The sequence below is a fragment of the Tubulanus polymorphus genome, chromosome 11 (assembly GCF_964204645.1).
Source record: "Tubulanus polymorphus chromosome 11, tnTubPoly1.2, whole genome shotgun sequence".
NCBI classification, from domain to species: Eukaryota; Metazoa; Nemertea; class Palaeonemertea; order Tubulaniformes; family Tubulanidae; genus Tubulanus; species Tubulanus polymorphus.
In genome coordinates this window covers 3,022,820-3,040,722 of record NC_134035.1, presented here as the reverse complement: position 1 = coordinate 3,040,722, position 17,903 = coordinate 3,022,820, and the positions used below count along the sequence as shown (strand labels likewise).

The following is a 17,903-nucleotide window of genomic DNA, read 5'->3' as shown; positions in this document are numbered from 1 at the left end:
ATACAAATCATTCAGTCTCTTATTGTTAGTATAATTCCGTAAATGTTTAGTTGAGTTTATATAAAATCCCTATTCATTAAATTCGATGAATACCACCTAGGTTAGGCATTCAGTTCGCTTGAGTGGGCTGAGGGCTTTAATGAACATTAAACAAATGAACCAGATGGTGGCAAACGAACTAAATTAAATGATGGAGAATGTATTGTTAATCGAACTGACGTCGATGCACATTCATTCGTAGAGCCATATTTTCAGGTCAGTCGACTTGACTTGTGTCACATCTGCGATGTCTTCAGGTTGTTAAATGTCGTCTTCGTTCGAAAGGGATTCAAACTTGTTGGGATCGAGACTCAATTTTTCTATCTTCGTCAAATGAATATCAAAGGCTAGAAAAATATTACTGATGTTTCTCCTAATTGGCTGGATCCAGTTCCACAGTTGTGAGTTAGAGTCAAATCTTAACCCACATCTGCGGAATTGGTTCCTTAGGTCGTTGTGTCAACGGCAATAAAATTTGGAATCAGTTCATTTCTTGAAGTAACGTACAGGGTAGATAGGCGGCCAGCCGGGTAAACTTTTAAGCTCAGCAGAAATGAGAAACAAGGTATCAATTTTTAAGTGCAAAATGTTCGTGTAACATATTTTCATTGTAAATCTTCAATTTTGTGGGCCCTTTACCTAGAATATATATATATGTATATCGTCAATTGCTGCAATAATTACTTTGAAATGATGATAAAACATTTCTATTTTGACAGCAAATACTGAATCATTGCTTCGACGACATCGAAACCTTCGTTGGACGTTTGCAAATGGCCGCCGAGGCGTACAAAGAGCTGATGCGACGGAAACAGAAACGCGGCAAAACAGCGGCAAAGAAAGGATCCAAACCCATCGGAGGTATGTACGGAATCGAGCGGCTTGGCGGAAAACGTTTGAAATGTGGAAAAGGGGAAAATGCCGTTACCACGGTAGAAATCACAGATTCCGCTTAGTGAGGATCCAGGCGTAGCTTGTAGTTTAGGGGCTGCAGTTGGTCAAAAGTTGGTTGTTAGAGTTAACCAGTGGATAGTTGACGTAATGACAATTAAAAGTTTATTGTTACTGTGGTATTTATCCATTGGTTGTGTGGTTAAGTGGACACCCTGAGAGGCAAACCAACTGAAATATAAATTTACCAAGTTTGAGAAGTAGAATTGAGGCTTTTTCTGGCATGTTGGACTAGTTTAAAAAAAGTGATATGTCCTTATGTATGCCCTTGATATACCCGTATGACGAGCTGAAATCTATGTAAATCAACCAGTTTTTTTTTTTTAGAATAGAATTAAGAATTGAATAGATTACGTTTGATTGTATTACATTGTAGCCTTATTTAAAAGCAAAAAGGACGAAGATGAATTTATCAGTGATGGTGATTACGGTATATGAAATCAGTTGTTAGAATTATGGTCGAATGAGTGGTTTTTATTCACATGCACATATATCGCGTAGACTGTTCACCACTGAGACCTACATCTAAAAACATCCTTCAGATCCAAAAGATTTGATTGAATCCACTTGGAATTTGTTTATTCTCTGTGTTGTTTGGTGTTTTTCAGATTGACTTGAGTATTTGGAAATTCTCATTTTAGGTTCCTCTATCGAAATAGTTTCGATTACTTTTCACATATCACACACTATTTCGTTGTTGGTCAAAGTCCGAAAGAATGAAATTGCTAACGAATATTTTGTTATTGTAAACTGCACTCGCAAGATTCATTTTTCTATGTAAAATATTCTGCATGACGAAGTAGTGGTCCACCCATTGTTATATATGCTATATTGTGGCTTAAATACAACCTTTTGATCATTAGGGTTAAACAATATGATACAAATTCATTGAAATAACCTAGAATTTGACGTATGAGACAAAGAAAAGTAGCAAAATAAAAGAAAAATCTCTTATAAGGCTTACAAAATGATACCTCTTACAGAATTTCTAGTTTTGTGTAGTTCTGTTATAAGGTAGATTACTATGGTGACGCACTGTGTTAATGTTCATGTTCATTTTTCCTTTTACAGACGGTATCTTATCTAGGAGGGCTCATCCGCCATCTGTTGAAGAATTTGTCGACATTTTCAAGAAGTTTAAACTCGCCTTCAACTTGTTGGTAAGAAGAGCGATTTTTAAGGCCAGTTAAACTCATCTAGGTTCTAAGGCCAATCTAACAACTTAAGACCAGTCTAAGCTCATTTTGGTTCTATAACCAATCTAAAAACTTGAGACAAGTCTAAGCCCATCTTAGTTGTAAAGCCAATCTTTAAACTTTAGACCAGTCTAAGCTCTTTTTGGTTACTATAACCAGTCTAGAAATTTGAAACCTGTCTTTTGGTTCTATGGCCAATCTAAATCTAACAATATAAGACAAGTCTGATGACTTGCAGGTGTGGCCTCACAGTCCTAATATGTAACCAACCTCTTAGTCAGGGTTATCGTTACTCATCGGTCATCAGAATTCATTGATTGAAGACTATGTTTTGAATGTCAATACGGTTGTTTCATTTCAGGCAAGACTTCAGCCGTTCATTCACGACCCGAACGCCCCGGAACTAGTTCACTTCTTGTTCACGCCGTTGAGCTTGATCGTCGACGCGAGCAAAGACCCGAAAAACTCGATGAACGATCTGGCGAACCGCGTCGTGTCGCCGTTGTTGACGACAGAGGCGCGCGATCTGCTCATGCACTGTTTGACGTCGAAGGAGTCGATGTTGTGGATGTCGTTGGGCGAGGCGTGGACGCTCAGTCGCGAGCAGTGGAAGGGTTACGTGCCGCCGTACTACCCGCGTTTCGCGAACGGCTGGGAGCCGTACGCGCCGTCCATCGACGAGCCGTCGAAGGATAACATCCAGGCGGCGGTCGCCGCGCAGGTGGCAGACGTGCAGAAGAGAGAAGAGAACGAACGATTACGAAATGATTATCATGTGAGTATGCATGAGATGATTTAGCCCCGGTCAAAGTTTAGCCCGTGCTTAATGAGAGAGCATTCGCACATTAATCACTCGTTACTCGTTACAAAATGATGCTGTGCCAAGTGAGGTGTGTCACTTCCAGAATCAGTTAGCATTCACAAGCGATGATTTGATCCATGCTGAAATCTGGCTCTTGTCCGACATTTTTGGTCCAAGTTTGGTTAAAATTGGTCTGTTTTAAACCTTTCAGTACGTCTTCACCGCAGTGCGGTGTATTAATTGCTAGTAAACTGGAGCCGGTTTTATAGACCGGTATTACCTTTAACCGGAGGGCTAACTCAATCTAAAATGAATTGAGTTAGCCCCTGGGTTAAAGGTAATACCTGTCTATAAAACCGTGCCCTGATGATTTGGTTGAAGATATTTTCAGCGATATATTTTCCGGTTTCATTTGAAAGGTCGAGGATCAGGTCTTCCATAATCACAACCAACAACAACCGCAACAACCACCGCAGCATACGGAATACAACGACGTTGTGTACAGACAGCAGCAGCAGCAGCAGCGGCCAGTCGAAACAAATCCTTCCAATCCTCGAGACATTCCTCCTCCGGCACCGCGACCTCCGAGCGGTGTTCCCGTATATCCGCCAGACTCCGATCCACGGGTGCTTAGCTACGCGGAACCGTACGCTCATCACAGGTATCCATAGAATCTGATCGGTGTGTCAAAATTCAGGCAGATCCAAGGGGAATCTCGAGTGCCTCTTTGTTTTTGAGGACATAAGGGAAACATTTTTGACAAAAAACCAGAGAAAATGCTACTTTCTGCAGGGACCAGTTTTATAGACTGGTATTACCTTTAACCCGGGGGCTAATTCATTTTCAATTGGGTTAGCCCCCGGGTTAAAGGTAATGCCTGCCTGTAAAACCGGCTCCAGGTTTGTAGCGATTTGAAATAGTCTGAAATTAACCATCAATTTATGAATGATACACATTTATTCTGAATTAGCTATCTTATGAGATCTGTCACCATTACATAGCTGCATTCCAACAAAAGTTGTGTTAATCAAAGGCACCATTTTGTCAAAAAATCTAGAAGATGGTATCTTTTCAGTCAAAACGACATCACTACTAGAATACCCTTTCTTATTAATTTGACCTGAATATTTTCCTAAAAGCCACTTCCTCCTGGATCTGATGCTGCGAATATCTTATTCAAATGGCTGATAATTCGAGTTACTGAACAGTTTATCATGTATATTATATTTACACGCATATTTTTTCGTGTTTAGAAACAATTACAACCAAGAGAACAGACAACCGGAGCCTTATACTCCCAACTGGAACGGGCAACATGAGGATTTCATACGCGATCTGCAATTGCGAAATGCACGGTACTACCTAGCTCGATAAACTTTTTATCTGATTTTACATATTCAAGTCAAAAATATCTTATATACATATGTACAGGACCCATTTCCATTGTTTTAGTTTGTGAGTTAAGATTTGAGTCTCATCGAAATGAACTAGTTTTAACTCCTAACTCGCAACTAGGTGGAAATGTGGAACAGTAGACCCCTCACCCCTTCCACTATCAAATGATGAATACACAAGCTAATTTAAAATCGATTACTCTTATTGTTTAGAATGTTTGAAGTCATCCATGAACGAACGGGTAGAAATCATAAGGAATTAACCGTCAGCAAGGGTGAAGTTTTAGAAGTAAGTACAGTGTAGAATACGGCGGTATTTAGGAGTTTTTGAAATGCACTGATAGGCAGAAAACGTCAATAAAACAAAATTGGTACATTTTACTATAGTAGACTGCTCCTAACTCTGTATATGGTCAACTCAATGAATTTTACTGGAATTCACTTGGAAAAACCTTCCATTTCCCCGATTATCAACTTGGTGTAACATTCACAGTACTTTATGGCTTAACTTGTTCGTTTGAAGTATGAGTTATCTTATGTTACTACCTGTCTCGTTTTACTTATTCAACACTAGGTTAATGTGGTCTACAGATCATTCACAGTCCTAACAATAACTAATAAGCCACTATTTACTAAACCGTACGTGTAAAAATAATCCTGTTGTTGATATTTTTCCAGTGCTTGGACGATTCTCGGAACTGGTGGAAAATGCGTAATTGCCAAGGTCAAATGGGACACGCGCCGTACACGATACTGCGCCCGTACGAACCGGACGCGACGCCGACGCACCACGTTCAACAGCCGAACAACAACCACAACAACATACCCGGCGGAGCATTTCACACGGAGAATCCTTTATATAACGACCGAGTACGTTAGTTAGATCGATAGTTAGAGCAGCAGTAGCCGGCCGGGTTATAACCCCCTGCCCCCCGCCTCGAAATCATGTGAACTGTGTCTTTATTGCAGCACGAATCTATGCAACATCAACGCAATTCTCAACACGTAAACAATACGATACCGGTGCCGCCTCCTGCGCCGCCGGCGCCACCTGCACCGCCGCCGCCGGTGATAATGTCGAACTACAGCACGCCGCGCCAAGGAAAGAAAGGTGAATTTCGTTATTTCTGATCATGAATATCCCGCGCGCGCGCGTGCGTGTTTTCTTGTAATTTTATAATCACGAATAATTCATTCCTTCTTCTTCGAATCAAATTTTGTACATAATATACGACGTAACATATTTATTGTTATTATTATTATTAATCATTATTGCGTGATTCTATCTTTATTGTATTGTATACATGATAAATGTCTACGGGGCCCGTTCATGAAGTACGTAAAAATTTGCCGTCTCTGTCATTCAACGAAATCGCGTAGATGACATGGTTGTAAGTACTTCATGAAATGAGCCCCTGTGCTTTGTATAAACTATAGCCGCGATCACACGGTGACAATTTTGGCCCGGATCGGACCCTAGTAAAATTTGGCCCGTGCCTTATTAGAGAGCGCATTCGCACGTAAATTACTCACTTGTTACGAAAATGCTATCAAAATGAGTCACTTCTAGAACCAGTTAGCATTCACGCTCATTAATTTTACCCGTGCTTGAATTTGGTACGCACCTGGTTCGACATTTTTCGTAGTGTGAACTCTGTTAGCCCAGGGCCAATTGATTAGGCGTTGGGCAAATGTGGCGCGGGTCAAAAACGCTCGTGCGATCGCGGCTTACACCTTACTGTGTAGATTTTGGACTGTAAATATTTGGGTAAATTCCAAACAAACTTTTGTACCGTTTACACTGACTTGAGCAGTTGACCCAAGTTAACCGGTACCGAGTAAGGAAGAGTCTACTCTATATTTATTTGAAATGTAGCCGTATTACGCTAAACGCAGCTACTGCAGGCGAAACTACGCGCAATTCTTATTCTTCCTCTCGCTGAAATTTGTACCATTCACACTGACTTGAGCAGTTGACCCAAGTTAACCGGTACCGTAAGGAAGAGTCTACTCTATATTTATTTGAAATGCAGCTGTATTATGCTACAGGCAGCTACATGCGGCGAAACTGCGAGCAATTCTTATTCTTCCTCTCGCTGAAATTTTTGCCAAAACCTCAACTACATTGCTCAAATCAAATTCACCGTTTATATCCGAAATTGCTCGTCACCGGGGCCAGGTTTCATAGACCGGGTATCAAATTACCCCTACGGGTAAATTTACATTCTCAGCGACTATCACCGAAGTAACTTTTGAGAAAAAGCGTTTATAACCGACAAATTTCAAAATGTTCGCTGGGATTATTTTACATCTATGAAACTCGGCCCTGAAGCTTCACCTGTGTTGATAAAGGCACTATACACTGTAGATACATATATACATGGATGCACGCACATAAAGCAGAACTCAGTTTGCGTAAGATCCGACCCGATCGTAAGGAATCGGCAGGGAGGTGTCAATTTTTCAGTCTGGCAATTTTTGCGACATGAGTCTACCAAGTACTTGAGACGGAAGGGCAGATGATCGGATTGGATCTCAGTGCAGCCTGAGTTAGGTTTAAAAGCTGTACGTGCACGCATTGAAAATGATTATCGCTTCGCATATTTTAAAGCTGTTCATTAAAATACGTTTTTGCTTATATCTTCGAGTGCAATGACTGTTTATAGCTATGTATAGAGTGATTTTTCTTACGTGAACAGTTGGGCAATACGTACTTTAATATTTCGGGGTCGAGTTGTGCAGTTTTGGGTTAAAATTTGACTTCGTCGAAAAGTGAACCGCCGCTACTATGCGTGGCATTTTACTGGTAATTTTCATAATTGCATATTATTTGCATATGATTAGCACGAATAGCTCTAACTCACTACTGTGCAACTATGCGCCCTATATTTGTTGAATGAGAGCGATCAACTGATTCGTACTTAAATCACATTTCATGGACCAGTTCTTAGCTTAAGCCGCATATGAGTGAATTGAATTGATGACTATGACAAATGAAGTTAACTGCAATGTCGAACTCGGTCCTTAAAACATGGTCCAGGGCCGGTTCCATGGTCGAGACTAGTCCAAAAGTTTTCTTGAATCTTAAGACTGGTGTTAAGTAATCAAATTGACGAAAGAACAAAGACAGTCTTGTAAGCTATGACTATCGAACTGGGTCCTGGACATGTTTTTAGTTGAACTGGGACCTCAACATTTTCGGGTTAATTTCTAACGTGTGTCAAAAAATGCGGACACCTAATTATCAACAATCAACTAATCCAATCGATACCTAGTTCAACTGTGTGTTTTGTGACAAATTTTTCTACCTCTTTACAATCATGACTGGCCACTGCTTGTTGCGCAACGTGATTGTGTTCTGATAGAAATGTAGTCTTTATACATGTATATATTATGATTATTATCGTTTAAATTTATATCATTAATATAGTGAAACCATTCTATAGTGAAAACCTCTGAACGCTGTCATATCCCGGAGAAAACAATCACTACAGACCTGGGTATGACTGGTATTTCAGTTAACTACTCTCAGAAATATCAAAAAACTCTTAAAATCAGATTAATGCTTAGTTAATAATCAATCAAACTATTTTAAATGTCAAATTGCGCTCATTTTTTGGTGCAAACTACTTCAATTGAAGATAGCAGGTGCCCAGAGAGGTACAGACCGTGTGGTGACACCTAGTGAACATCCTTCAAACTTCATTACCCAATGCTTATTAATGATGATATATACTTAGCATGAATAAGTCAGGATTGATGAAGAAAATTTTAAACAGTGGCAATTGACAGATTCTAGGTCTGTCCATCAAAAGTTACATATGGTCTCCACCTGTGTGTATACATGAATATATATTAGGCCTAGAGTAAATTTTAGTTCTGACAAAAAGTCGTCATAAATCAAGGTGTTCACGATAGAGTGGTGTTTTTCATTAATGAAGGTTTCACTGTATTATTGATATCTTTCGTTAATCGTAATGAAGCTTTTTCGTGTAAATTATTAGCAATGACTTCACTTGAATTGAATGCAATCGTGTATGCGTGTATATATTGCGTGCCGATATTTCCATTCCACGTACAACTTGCTCCACTCAAAACTCTTCGCACCACGAACTAAAGTTCAAGGTTCTCGAATCAAGCGCTAAACATACACGTACGCGTTATTTGACAACGCGAAGTACGCTTATTGGGTTACTTGACTTCATTTCCTGTTAGTTCTAGCACCTGATTTCATCGTTTCAATTACTCGAGATATTGAATGAAAAATCAAACAATGCCTGCTGCATTAAAATCAAATATGGATACATAAGATGTTTAATGCAATTCGAGTTACTATTGGAAGGACGTGGGCGCCTCTTTCGCATCAATGTCGGATGCGTTTGCTCGCATATTTCTGTCTCAATTCACTTGTTGTTTGTTGATTATCAGTTATTATTCAAAAGTATCTCTCATAATCTAATTTAAATATGATTTCTGCGGGTCTGTGTTGTTAGCTCAGTTCCAGGGGGAGTTGAATATTGCGATTACTTAGTTTTGGCCACTATAACATAGTTAACACTATATGACAGTTAACCACTATTAATTGCTTAGTTGTAGCCCATGACAAGCGAGTTTTGAGTTAGCCATGTCCTTAACTGCTCCATATCGGTTGGCAAACCCAAAATGTGATTTACCTCACAGACCCTCGAAGTTTATAAGTCCCTCCATTTATTTTGCTATATATGGCAAGTCTCTTTCACTGGTTGACAACATGCAATACCTCTATTGGGTTCCGTATCTGTTTACCATGGGGCATTGGATATTGTACATAGTCAGATTTTCTAGTGTATCTGGTGCCCAAGCAAACCCCTACTGTTTATTCAAACTCAACTCGCACCGGTGGAACTGAGCTCTAGGGCTGCAGTTGCTCCAACGTTGGTTAAAGAGGACTGGTGGATAGATACCACAGTGACAATAAAGTTTTAATCGTCACTATGTCAACTGTCCACTGGTTAACTGTCACCAACTTGTTATCTCTGCTGCTGAAATGTTATGTTTCCCTGCTTTGTTATAATCCTTTGTATATTATTCATTCAAGTTACCTTTACTACATACATCATCAATGTTAATACATTATGACATTTGATTTTCAGAAAGAATTTTTTACTTCTCATGAAGTAACAAGTCGATTTATCCTTCCCCACATGATGTCTAATGATATGCTTTGAACTAGTTAAGTTTTCTAATTAGTCTTAACGCCGGGGGGGGGGGTGGGTGAAATCATCATTGCGAATTCCTACGCTTTCTACCGGTGATACTTTTATTACATGCATGCTGTCTGTTTTTTTTTTCTGAAACAGTTTGCTTTGGAATGATTCGTTTTCTTCATTCTGCTGTATGCTTTTGAAGGGAATTCGCTTGAAGCTGTCAATAAGATTTTTTCCCCACACCCGTGAAAGAACCTGCTGTAAAAGTCACCTTAATAGCTCAAGATTATCCGGGTAGTGCCTTTCTTGATATCTATATCATCCTTTGCCAAATTTGGGCTGGGGCCATTTCACAAGAACAACGTCTCCTCATTAGAGCTTCATCAGTTTTGTGGTACCACAACTGATGAAACTTTAACAGCCCCTCGGTCCACGTTTTAGAGTTTAATTTAAGTTCAAAATGACTCTAAATTATTTACTCAAGACTTTTGCAACTGTTGATATCTGCTACAAAGTCCTCATTCATACCTCAAAAATCTTGCAATTTTCTCATCCACCTCGCCAGGAGTATGTTCAACAAATACATATCTGGGTTCGGCTGTTCGCTACTTAAGGTCACAATTGTCACTTGATTTGAAGGTTCGGGTTGCATGGTCTCTGTGATATTGGTGCCAGATTTTTCTTCGTTTCTCTCGGTTTTTTGGTTCTGCTTGTTCCATTGCATTCGGATGTTTGAAAATCTGCATGCCGCTTATAACCTAATATTCATGCATACATCCACACACACAAACACACCCACGCGACTAACACAGTTTTAACTTCAAGTAGTTTATAGTAGCTAATTTAAAATTTAAAATCCTAATCGAGAATATATTCTAGATAATTAAGAGAACTAACAACATTGCACGAAGAGCGTGTCCAAAGCTTTCTAACGAGAGTTACGATAAAAGGGCGTTGAAAACTGATCAGCAAAGCTTCAAAATAATTAAGAATTGGAAAGATCACAATATCCATGATGAAACATGTGAAATCCCACAATTGTTAAAAGACTGAAAAGTTTATTCAAAAATATTTTGGGTATCTACTACCACTATTGCTAGTATTTTGAATAAACTTTTTACCCTTTCGAAAATTGTGAGATTTTACATTTAACTTAGTTTTAAAGCTGTTTTTTTTTTGTACGTCAATGTTTAACTCCAAAAACTGTAATGGAAATTTATACATAAAAAAGCAATAGCAATAATCAAATTTGTCTTATATCTACAAGTATATATATAAATGTGTATATATATGCAAATTGTTATCATACAATCCTAATGTGCGTAATGATATTAATTATGTCTTGCTAAAAATAAACAATTCCATCCATAAGCGAAAACTTAAAATGTCCATATTTCTGATGAGAGTTTTCCACTCGGCGTCAGTCAAATTTAAATATATGACCGCTGTTTTTTTTTTTTTGCTAAAGTAAATAAACTTTTCTCAACCAAAATGAATATATATTTATACAAATACGCGATTGTAATCTATATCGATAATACTATGATTATGATCGATTGAAAAGAAAATTTAATATATATATATAGATATAGTGTATATGAATAATTGTCTGTTTGATATGTTTATTTTTGTACGGGCAGGCACGCCCCCTATTGTTTGGATCCTGCCAATAATGATATTTGTTTATTATTACGAAAAAAAAACACGAATAAAAAAAGTAACTGGTGTACGTTATTTAATACATTAAATAAGCGAGTATTTGGTCTGTTTCTGGTCGTATTCCTCTTGGTTTCGCGGGAACTCCGGATCTTTTTCATTTTTCGTCGTAATCAAGGCTTCGTCGTCGAAAACCCCGTAATTGCTGATTTGAGGATGGATGCTTCTGGATTTTCATAAGAGAAAGTCATTCCTGTTTTCCCGTGGTGGTTTCATACCTTATTAATGACATTTCTACGTTCATCTCCAAGGGGGTGGACTGGTCCACCTTCTTTTAGAATTAGAATGTACCCTCCAAAAATTGTGAAAAGATTTTTGGCAAAGAAAGTTCTAAAAAGAGTGAAAATAAATCCAAATGGGCAAGAAAAGCTCTTGTTCGTCCTTGGTTTTCTGTGGGAGGGCCACCAGGACCCTCACCAATGTATTGCTAGCAGCCCTCGGATTGTCAAAATTAACGTTCTGAATGATCATTGGTCCCACAATCTGAGGCAAGCGGGGTTTACTCTGGATCTGAGGCAAGCATGGTTTACTCTGGATCTGAGGCAATCGAGGTTTACCCTGGATCTGAGGCAAGCAAGGTTTACTCTGGATCTGAGGCAAGCGGGGTTTACTCTGGATCTGAGGCAAACGAGGTTTACTCTGGATCTGAGGCAAGCTGGGTTTACTCTGGATCTGAGGCAAGCGAGGTTTATTCTGGATCTGAGGCAAGCGGGGTTTACTCTGTATACTCGGAGGTTTGAAATTAACCGGTTAATTTTGAATTTCAGGTGTAGGTTATAAAGCTATATTCGGTGAAAGCGCAGATGATTGGTTCGACCATCTATTTGGTGCTTATATTAATACCGGTATTCTTCACACACTCAACGCTCAGCTCTGTTTTTTTATTCACATTCATCCAGTTTCCGATTTAAATTTTTTTCTCATAGTTTTTATTCTTTTTTTCTTAAATCATGAATATGTATGTATATATGAAAATAACCAAAAATCATTGAAAATGATTCTAAAAAATTATGAAAATGATAACCATGATATAGTCTATTTTGCCTAAACGCCTTTCTTTAAGGTCATAAATAGTCCCTATGATGGTGACTAAAATAAGTGGCTGGGACACAAATATTCCAAATTGCGTATTTCTTTACTTTCAGTCTGTGCTCTTGAGGGTCTAAATCGGCTACTATTTAGAGTTAGTTTCTACTCTTTTTATTGAGAGCTCATTTGTTTCCAGAAATATCAAAATAATCTTAATATCAGAATAATTTCTAGTTCATTTTCGATTAAAACTACTATATATGATGTCAAATTACTAAAGCAACATCAGGTCAAGTCTGCTAACTGAGTATAGATAAGAGGCAATATGGGAACTCTTGCTCTTTGCATCAGATAACATATCTATCTCTTTAAAACTTTTGAATTCCTGCATTGTAAAATCATATCAATTTATCTTGTATCAAATTATATCAAAGTTTTTTGCAGTTCTTATCCTCCTATTTGTAAATTCTCAATCCCTTGAGAAAATGCTAAAACGAATAAATCATGAAAGGAATGCTAGAAAGAAAGCTACAAGTGGGCTGACTTTTTATTTCGCTTTTGAAGCTATGTTGTTCTTTGCCCGTTGTAATCGTGTATGTTTTTGTTTTCAGATCAGTTTCAATGCGTATTTCAGCAACGGAACCGTCCCGGGTCGAACGAGTCAAATCGAGATTGTTTTACGTATGCGTAGGACCAAAAATACATAAATAGGATATCCTGTTTATGTATTTTTGAAGAGGATATCATCTTCATGTATTTTTCATAAAATGTAGTACAATTTCCTCTGTTTGCGAGATTTTAATCGGAAATTAGCTGAGAAACATTCTCTGAAATATCGTGAGACTGAAGGGCGACCCGTGACGTTTCCGCGTAATTTTAAACCTTCCATTATACTCAACGTTGATTTCAGTATTCCGCATATGTAGCGAATAGTTGACATGAGACGTTAGTTTTCAGCTGTGTGTATCAGATATTTGTATTCGGAGGGTTTTCGCGTAAAGGTAGAAAGGAATTTTGAATATTTATTACTTTATCTAAAACGCATATACATCGATTAACGCTTATAGAAGCGAAGGCAATTATTAGAACTTAATCTATAGAATATGGTAAACTTCACCTAACTCAGACTTCGATAGTTTAAGGAAACAGGATGGCCACTGACCTGGAAAACTCTAGAACAAATTATTGAAAACTCAGGGAATTTTACAAATCTTACCAAAAAACCTATAGAATTCAGATGCTATTGACTGTGTGTTTCATTAGCAATACGTGATTAAATGAAAAATGAATGAATTGTTACATTTTAAACCTAGAAATTTCTCTGATTCACTCAGGTGGAATCACTTGGAAAAAGCAGGAAAAATTCAAGGGATTGAAAATGGGTGGAAAGTGGTCACCCTGGTTAACGATTTGGAAATACCATTAGGGAATTTGAAAATGATTATTTTTTTGTCTGAGTTGGCCATGTCTTTGAGTTAGGTGAGGTTTACTGTATCTAGATATGCTTGGCCAGGGTTTGGGCAAAGTGAGATTAGTGGGGAACAATAAGCATTGGATCGCTACCTAATATTTTGTTTATTTGGTGCTAGGAAGCAGATGAATTCATTTCCCTTAACATTCTTAATTGCTTTAGACCCATAAATATGTTGGTTTTCAGGGTTTAATTTGTCGAATTGAAAACCGGGCAATTTTCAATATCTGAAACTCTCAAGAACGTCTCATCTCTAGTGTCTCTTTATGTTGTGTCGTACGGTGAACGAAGGAGATAGCAGTTCCTAGTTGTTGGATAGGTTGACTCTCGAGGTCTAAACATTGGGAATCGTCTAGTTCTCCTTGAGAGTCAAACTTACCCATCAGTGGAATCGTAGGTCCGGGTATTTTACTGCTTTAGCACAGCCGGCTTCTTAGGTGTGTTTTAGATGGTGTCAAAGGCTTTTTTTAGATGGCGTCAAAGGCTTTTTATCTGCATATTTTTATGAATAATACGTGATATTCTCTGTGAATAATGCAAATAGACATTTGGCTCTGTTAGCTTGTCAAAGTGATAACTGAAAATACATAATCAAAGCTCGTCTGTTGAGGTTATTAGGAGTCAGTCCCACACTTGTGAGTTGAAATTTGAAATGATGTGATGAACACATTTATTTCGACCAATTGTCTATGAATCTAACTCACAACTATGTGGAACAACGATATGATATCTATTTGGAACACAAATTACCTTTAGTAATATTTTCATTGAGAAAGTTGTCACTCGGATAGGCTAATAGCAATATAGATAATTGGATTGAGATTCACTTATAAGACAACATTTAAAATCGTTTAATTAGAATGTGCTTTTTAACATCGTATTTCAGATGATGAAAAATCGTTGAAAAAGAAGCAGGAGATTCAAATGCGTAAGTAGCTAAGTTTTTCTCACTGAATGTTAGATCTCAATATGAAGAACCCCATTATAGTGAGTACCCAAAATGGGGCTGTACTGATCGCAATAAGATGAATCAGATTTCGAGAACAGTTTGGTGGCGTTACATTGAAGATGATTCATTATCTCTCTCCGTAGGGAATCCAACGGACGATTTGCAGAACGAACTGAAACAGCGAATGACGCTCGGTCGAAATCAGAATAAAACGTCGAAACGCGCGTCGAACGTTTACATCAGTCAGAATTCTAGTCAAGAGGAAGTAAACGATTGGTTGATTTGTAAGGGATTCAGTTCTGAGTAAGTTACCTGTGCTTCAGCTAGACGCGATGCAGTGATTGGCCGACGATTAAAGCACAGTTTCTATTCACACAGTCACAGAGAAGTGGTCCCCTCTAAAATCAAGACCTGGATAAGTCTTTGATTGTTCTAAATATGGTCGATTTTAAAATAAAATAGAATTTAGAACGGACTTTTCGCCAATGTGAGCGCTTGGTCCGTTCTAAATTGAAACAGACTCAATTTATAAGAAAAAGAATTAAAAATTGTTTTGAATAATGTAGTGTGAACACAACTGATACGTTATGTCATAAACGAGTAGACCATTGGTCCCAGTCGATCCAAAGGTTTCGAATCCTTCTGGCATCAGAGTGGTGCTCAGTGTATGGATGGTTTAGAAAATATACGCAGATTGCTGGTGTAACATCGCTTTTGATTTATTTTCCAGAGTTCAGAACAATCTCCGAGGAAAAAACGGTGCTGATCTGTTCAAAATGTCTCGCCACAACATCCGCGCCGCTTCGTCGGTTAAAGACGAAGGCGCTCGACTCGAGAGTCAGATACTAGTACAGAAAAACCTGTGCGGCGTGAGTTAATGTTTTCTCATTCATCGGTAGCGTTCTGTCTAAGAGCGTTAGCTATATTGAAACTGACGCCAGGTCGTTTAGTTTAGTTAACTTAACAAACTCAAAGTCTTAAAACAGGCTTGGTTGAGCCCTGTGACTGCTTACAACTCCTTGGTAGGCGATTCTCTGCCAATCACAATGAATCATACACATTCAACTTATTGTGATGCAACGCAACCCGACATACGCTGGACAATCTAGAATCAACAACCAACACCTAGGTTTTTGAATGCCAATATGAATACAGTTAACAATTCCTGACGAAACTGCAACTAACATTCATTATTTTCTTATTAGTTTTAGACAAATTGCTTGTTATCGAATTGTTACAAACGTTGACTGATGGTATTCAGAAACGAATTACAGGCAGTCACTCGTTCTGATTGGTCAAGGACAGTCCCTGAAAATGCCTCACTGACCCTGCTGGTGTTTTTTCGATGCTATTGAAAATCTATTGCTGCCCCTGAAACAATTTCTACTGTCACTCTGATTGTCTTAATTCTTCATTTTTCCTTATTTCGTCCCTGAAAATTCACTTTGGTCCTTGATGTGGTAATTGATAGGTTGACAGGCGTATTACCAGAAGATATGTTGATACAAACCCTCTCAACTTTAATTCCTGTCCGATTAAATCTCATTCCAGTTCAACACGACCGGCTCGTCGGAGTTGAAGAAAATCCTACGTCATCGTAAAGAGGTATCGGATAGCATGATCGACGACGACCACGCGACGACCGACCTCGGCTGTCCGCCGACGTTTCTACCCGACGATCCGATCTCGTCGAACGCTTCAACGAGTAAGTGCAGCGCGTCACGCAGTTCACTAGATCTCTCTTCAATGGCTACCTGAAATACTCTCTTCGTGAAGAAATCTTCCGCGTTTAATATATAGATTAGGAGAAATTGCATTTCGCTTACTTTTTGTACAATGTTTGTCCTTTTAGACAAATCATGCTCGTACAGCAGGTAAACGACAAAAATATCGTCGTATAATCACATACATATTTATACCGAATAGCTCCGTTCATATGTATACAGTGGGCTATCTTAGGGTAAGATCAGAGGTCTTGATATTGTACATAGTTGAGACTTTTTCCAGTCTTGTTGAAAATCATCAAGAGAGCAAACCCACAATATCAATTTACACAACTGTAATTGTTTTTTCAACTGGTGAATAATTCATTTTCAAATAAACTCAGAAAATGGGTGGAAGGATTCAGGAAACATGAGAAAAAAACAATAACAGCTGTTTAAATTGATGTTGATTAGATTGATGATATTGTGGGTTTTCTCAATGATATTTCTTAGGAAAGCACGCTCCGGTTGCGTTGCTCTTTTGAATAGCCTTTCCCAGAGTATTCAGAATTTTACAGAAAGTGCCCTTTTCGATGTAAAATGCCTAAAGGGAGTCCTCAATACTCTGAGGGTCACAGAGCTGAACAAATCCCCACTTGGGTCATAGTACCCTTTTTCAAATGAGGAAAATTACTTTTTCTTTCCACAATGACGACAATTTAGATCGAAAGTAGTGCCCGGATTGTTTTAGGGTGTGACTACAGCTTCAATTTCTACAAGTATGATTTCTATATCGATATGGCCAAGATTTTAAGTTACATCATTTGAAATGTAGTGGATTTGGCTCTTTTAGACCCCTACCCCCTTGAAAGATCATGGGGATACTCTTCATACCGTGCCTGCTGCATTTGAATGGAGCTATCATATATACCGGTAATTCTAAAAGATTTCTCCAAACTCGCATGCCAGGGAGGGAGTGCATTTGTGTTTACCAGCCAGAATACGAATGAAACATGCGTACTATTTTCTAGAATAAATCAAATGATGCAATGTGTATGAAAATGATATTGTATTGTTTTGTGTAATTTTATCATTTTCATAATATATGATAATGATTATGCATATATTCAGATTTTCTTTCTTTACTCGATTCATATCTATTCGTATACAATTCATATACTAATCCATGTACACATATCAAACCATTTCTCTCAGAAATTTCATGTCGTTTGGTGACATCATAAGTACATATCATGCTTTAAATCTTGTTAAAAATGACTTTCTAAAGAGCTTTTTTTTTAATGCCATCGACCTGTTGAAGTTCGGCTCATCTATTTTTGAAAGATTCTTATCTCTCAGCTAAATCGTATGAAAAAAAAATATCAGTTTCAGTCAAATCAGTAAAACTCATTTACCCCATGAAGCTATTTAAGTCTAGTAGCGGAATAAGTTTGAAACCCACTGTGT

At 38.2% G+C, this 17,903-nt stretch overlaps 1 protein-coding gene across 3 annotated transcripts in view; it reads left to right on the top strand.

Moving 5' to 3' along the window:
• Nucleotides 1-17,903, top strand: part of LOC141913178 (epidermal growth factor receptor kinase substrate 8-like) — a 42,089-nt gene that overhangs the window by 22,818 nt on the left and 1,368 nt on the right. For 2 of the 3 annotated variants that reach the window (XM_074804645.1, XM_074804644.1), the window contains 12 exons: nt 759-900; nt 2,062-2,150; nt 2,548-2,961; nt 3,408-3,649; nt 4,242-4,343; nt 4,596-4,671; nt 5,061-5,252; nt 5,352-5,493; nt 14,671-14,712; nt 14,877-15,036; nt 15,464-15,602; nt 16,285-16,438. In XM_074804645.1, the coding sequence (XP_074660746.1) occupies nt 759-900; nt 2,062-2,150; nt 2,548-2,961; nt 3,408-3,649; nt 4,242-4,343; nt 4,596-4,671; nt 5,061-5,252; nt 5,352-5,493; nt 14,671-14,712; nt 14,877-15,036; nt 15,464-15,602; nt 16,285-16,438 (1,894 nt within the window). Of the gene's footprint in view, nt 1-758; nt 901-2,061; nt 2,151-2,547; nt 2,962-3,407; nt 3,650-4,241; nt 4,344-4,595; nt 4,672-5,060; nt 5,253-5,351; nt 5,494-14,670; nt 14,713-14,876; nt 15,037-15,111; nt 15,428-15,463; nt 15,603-16,284; nt 16,439-17,903 lie in introns of those variants that run through there. The other variant, XM_074804646.1, reaches the window with a different exon arrangement.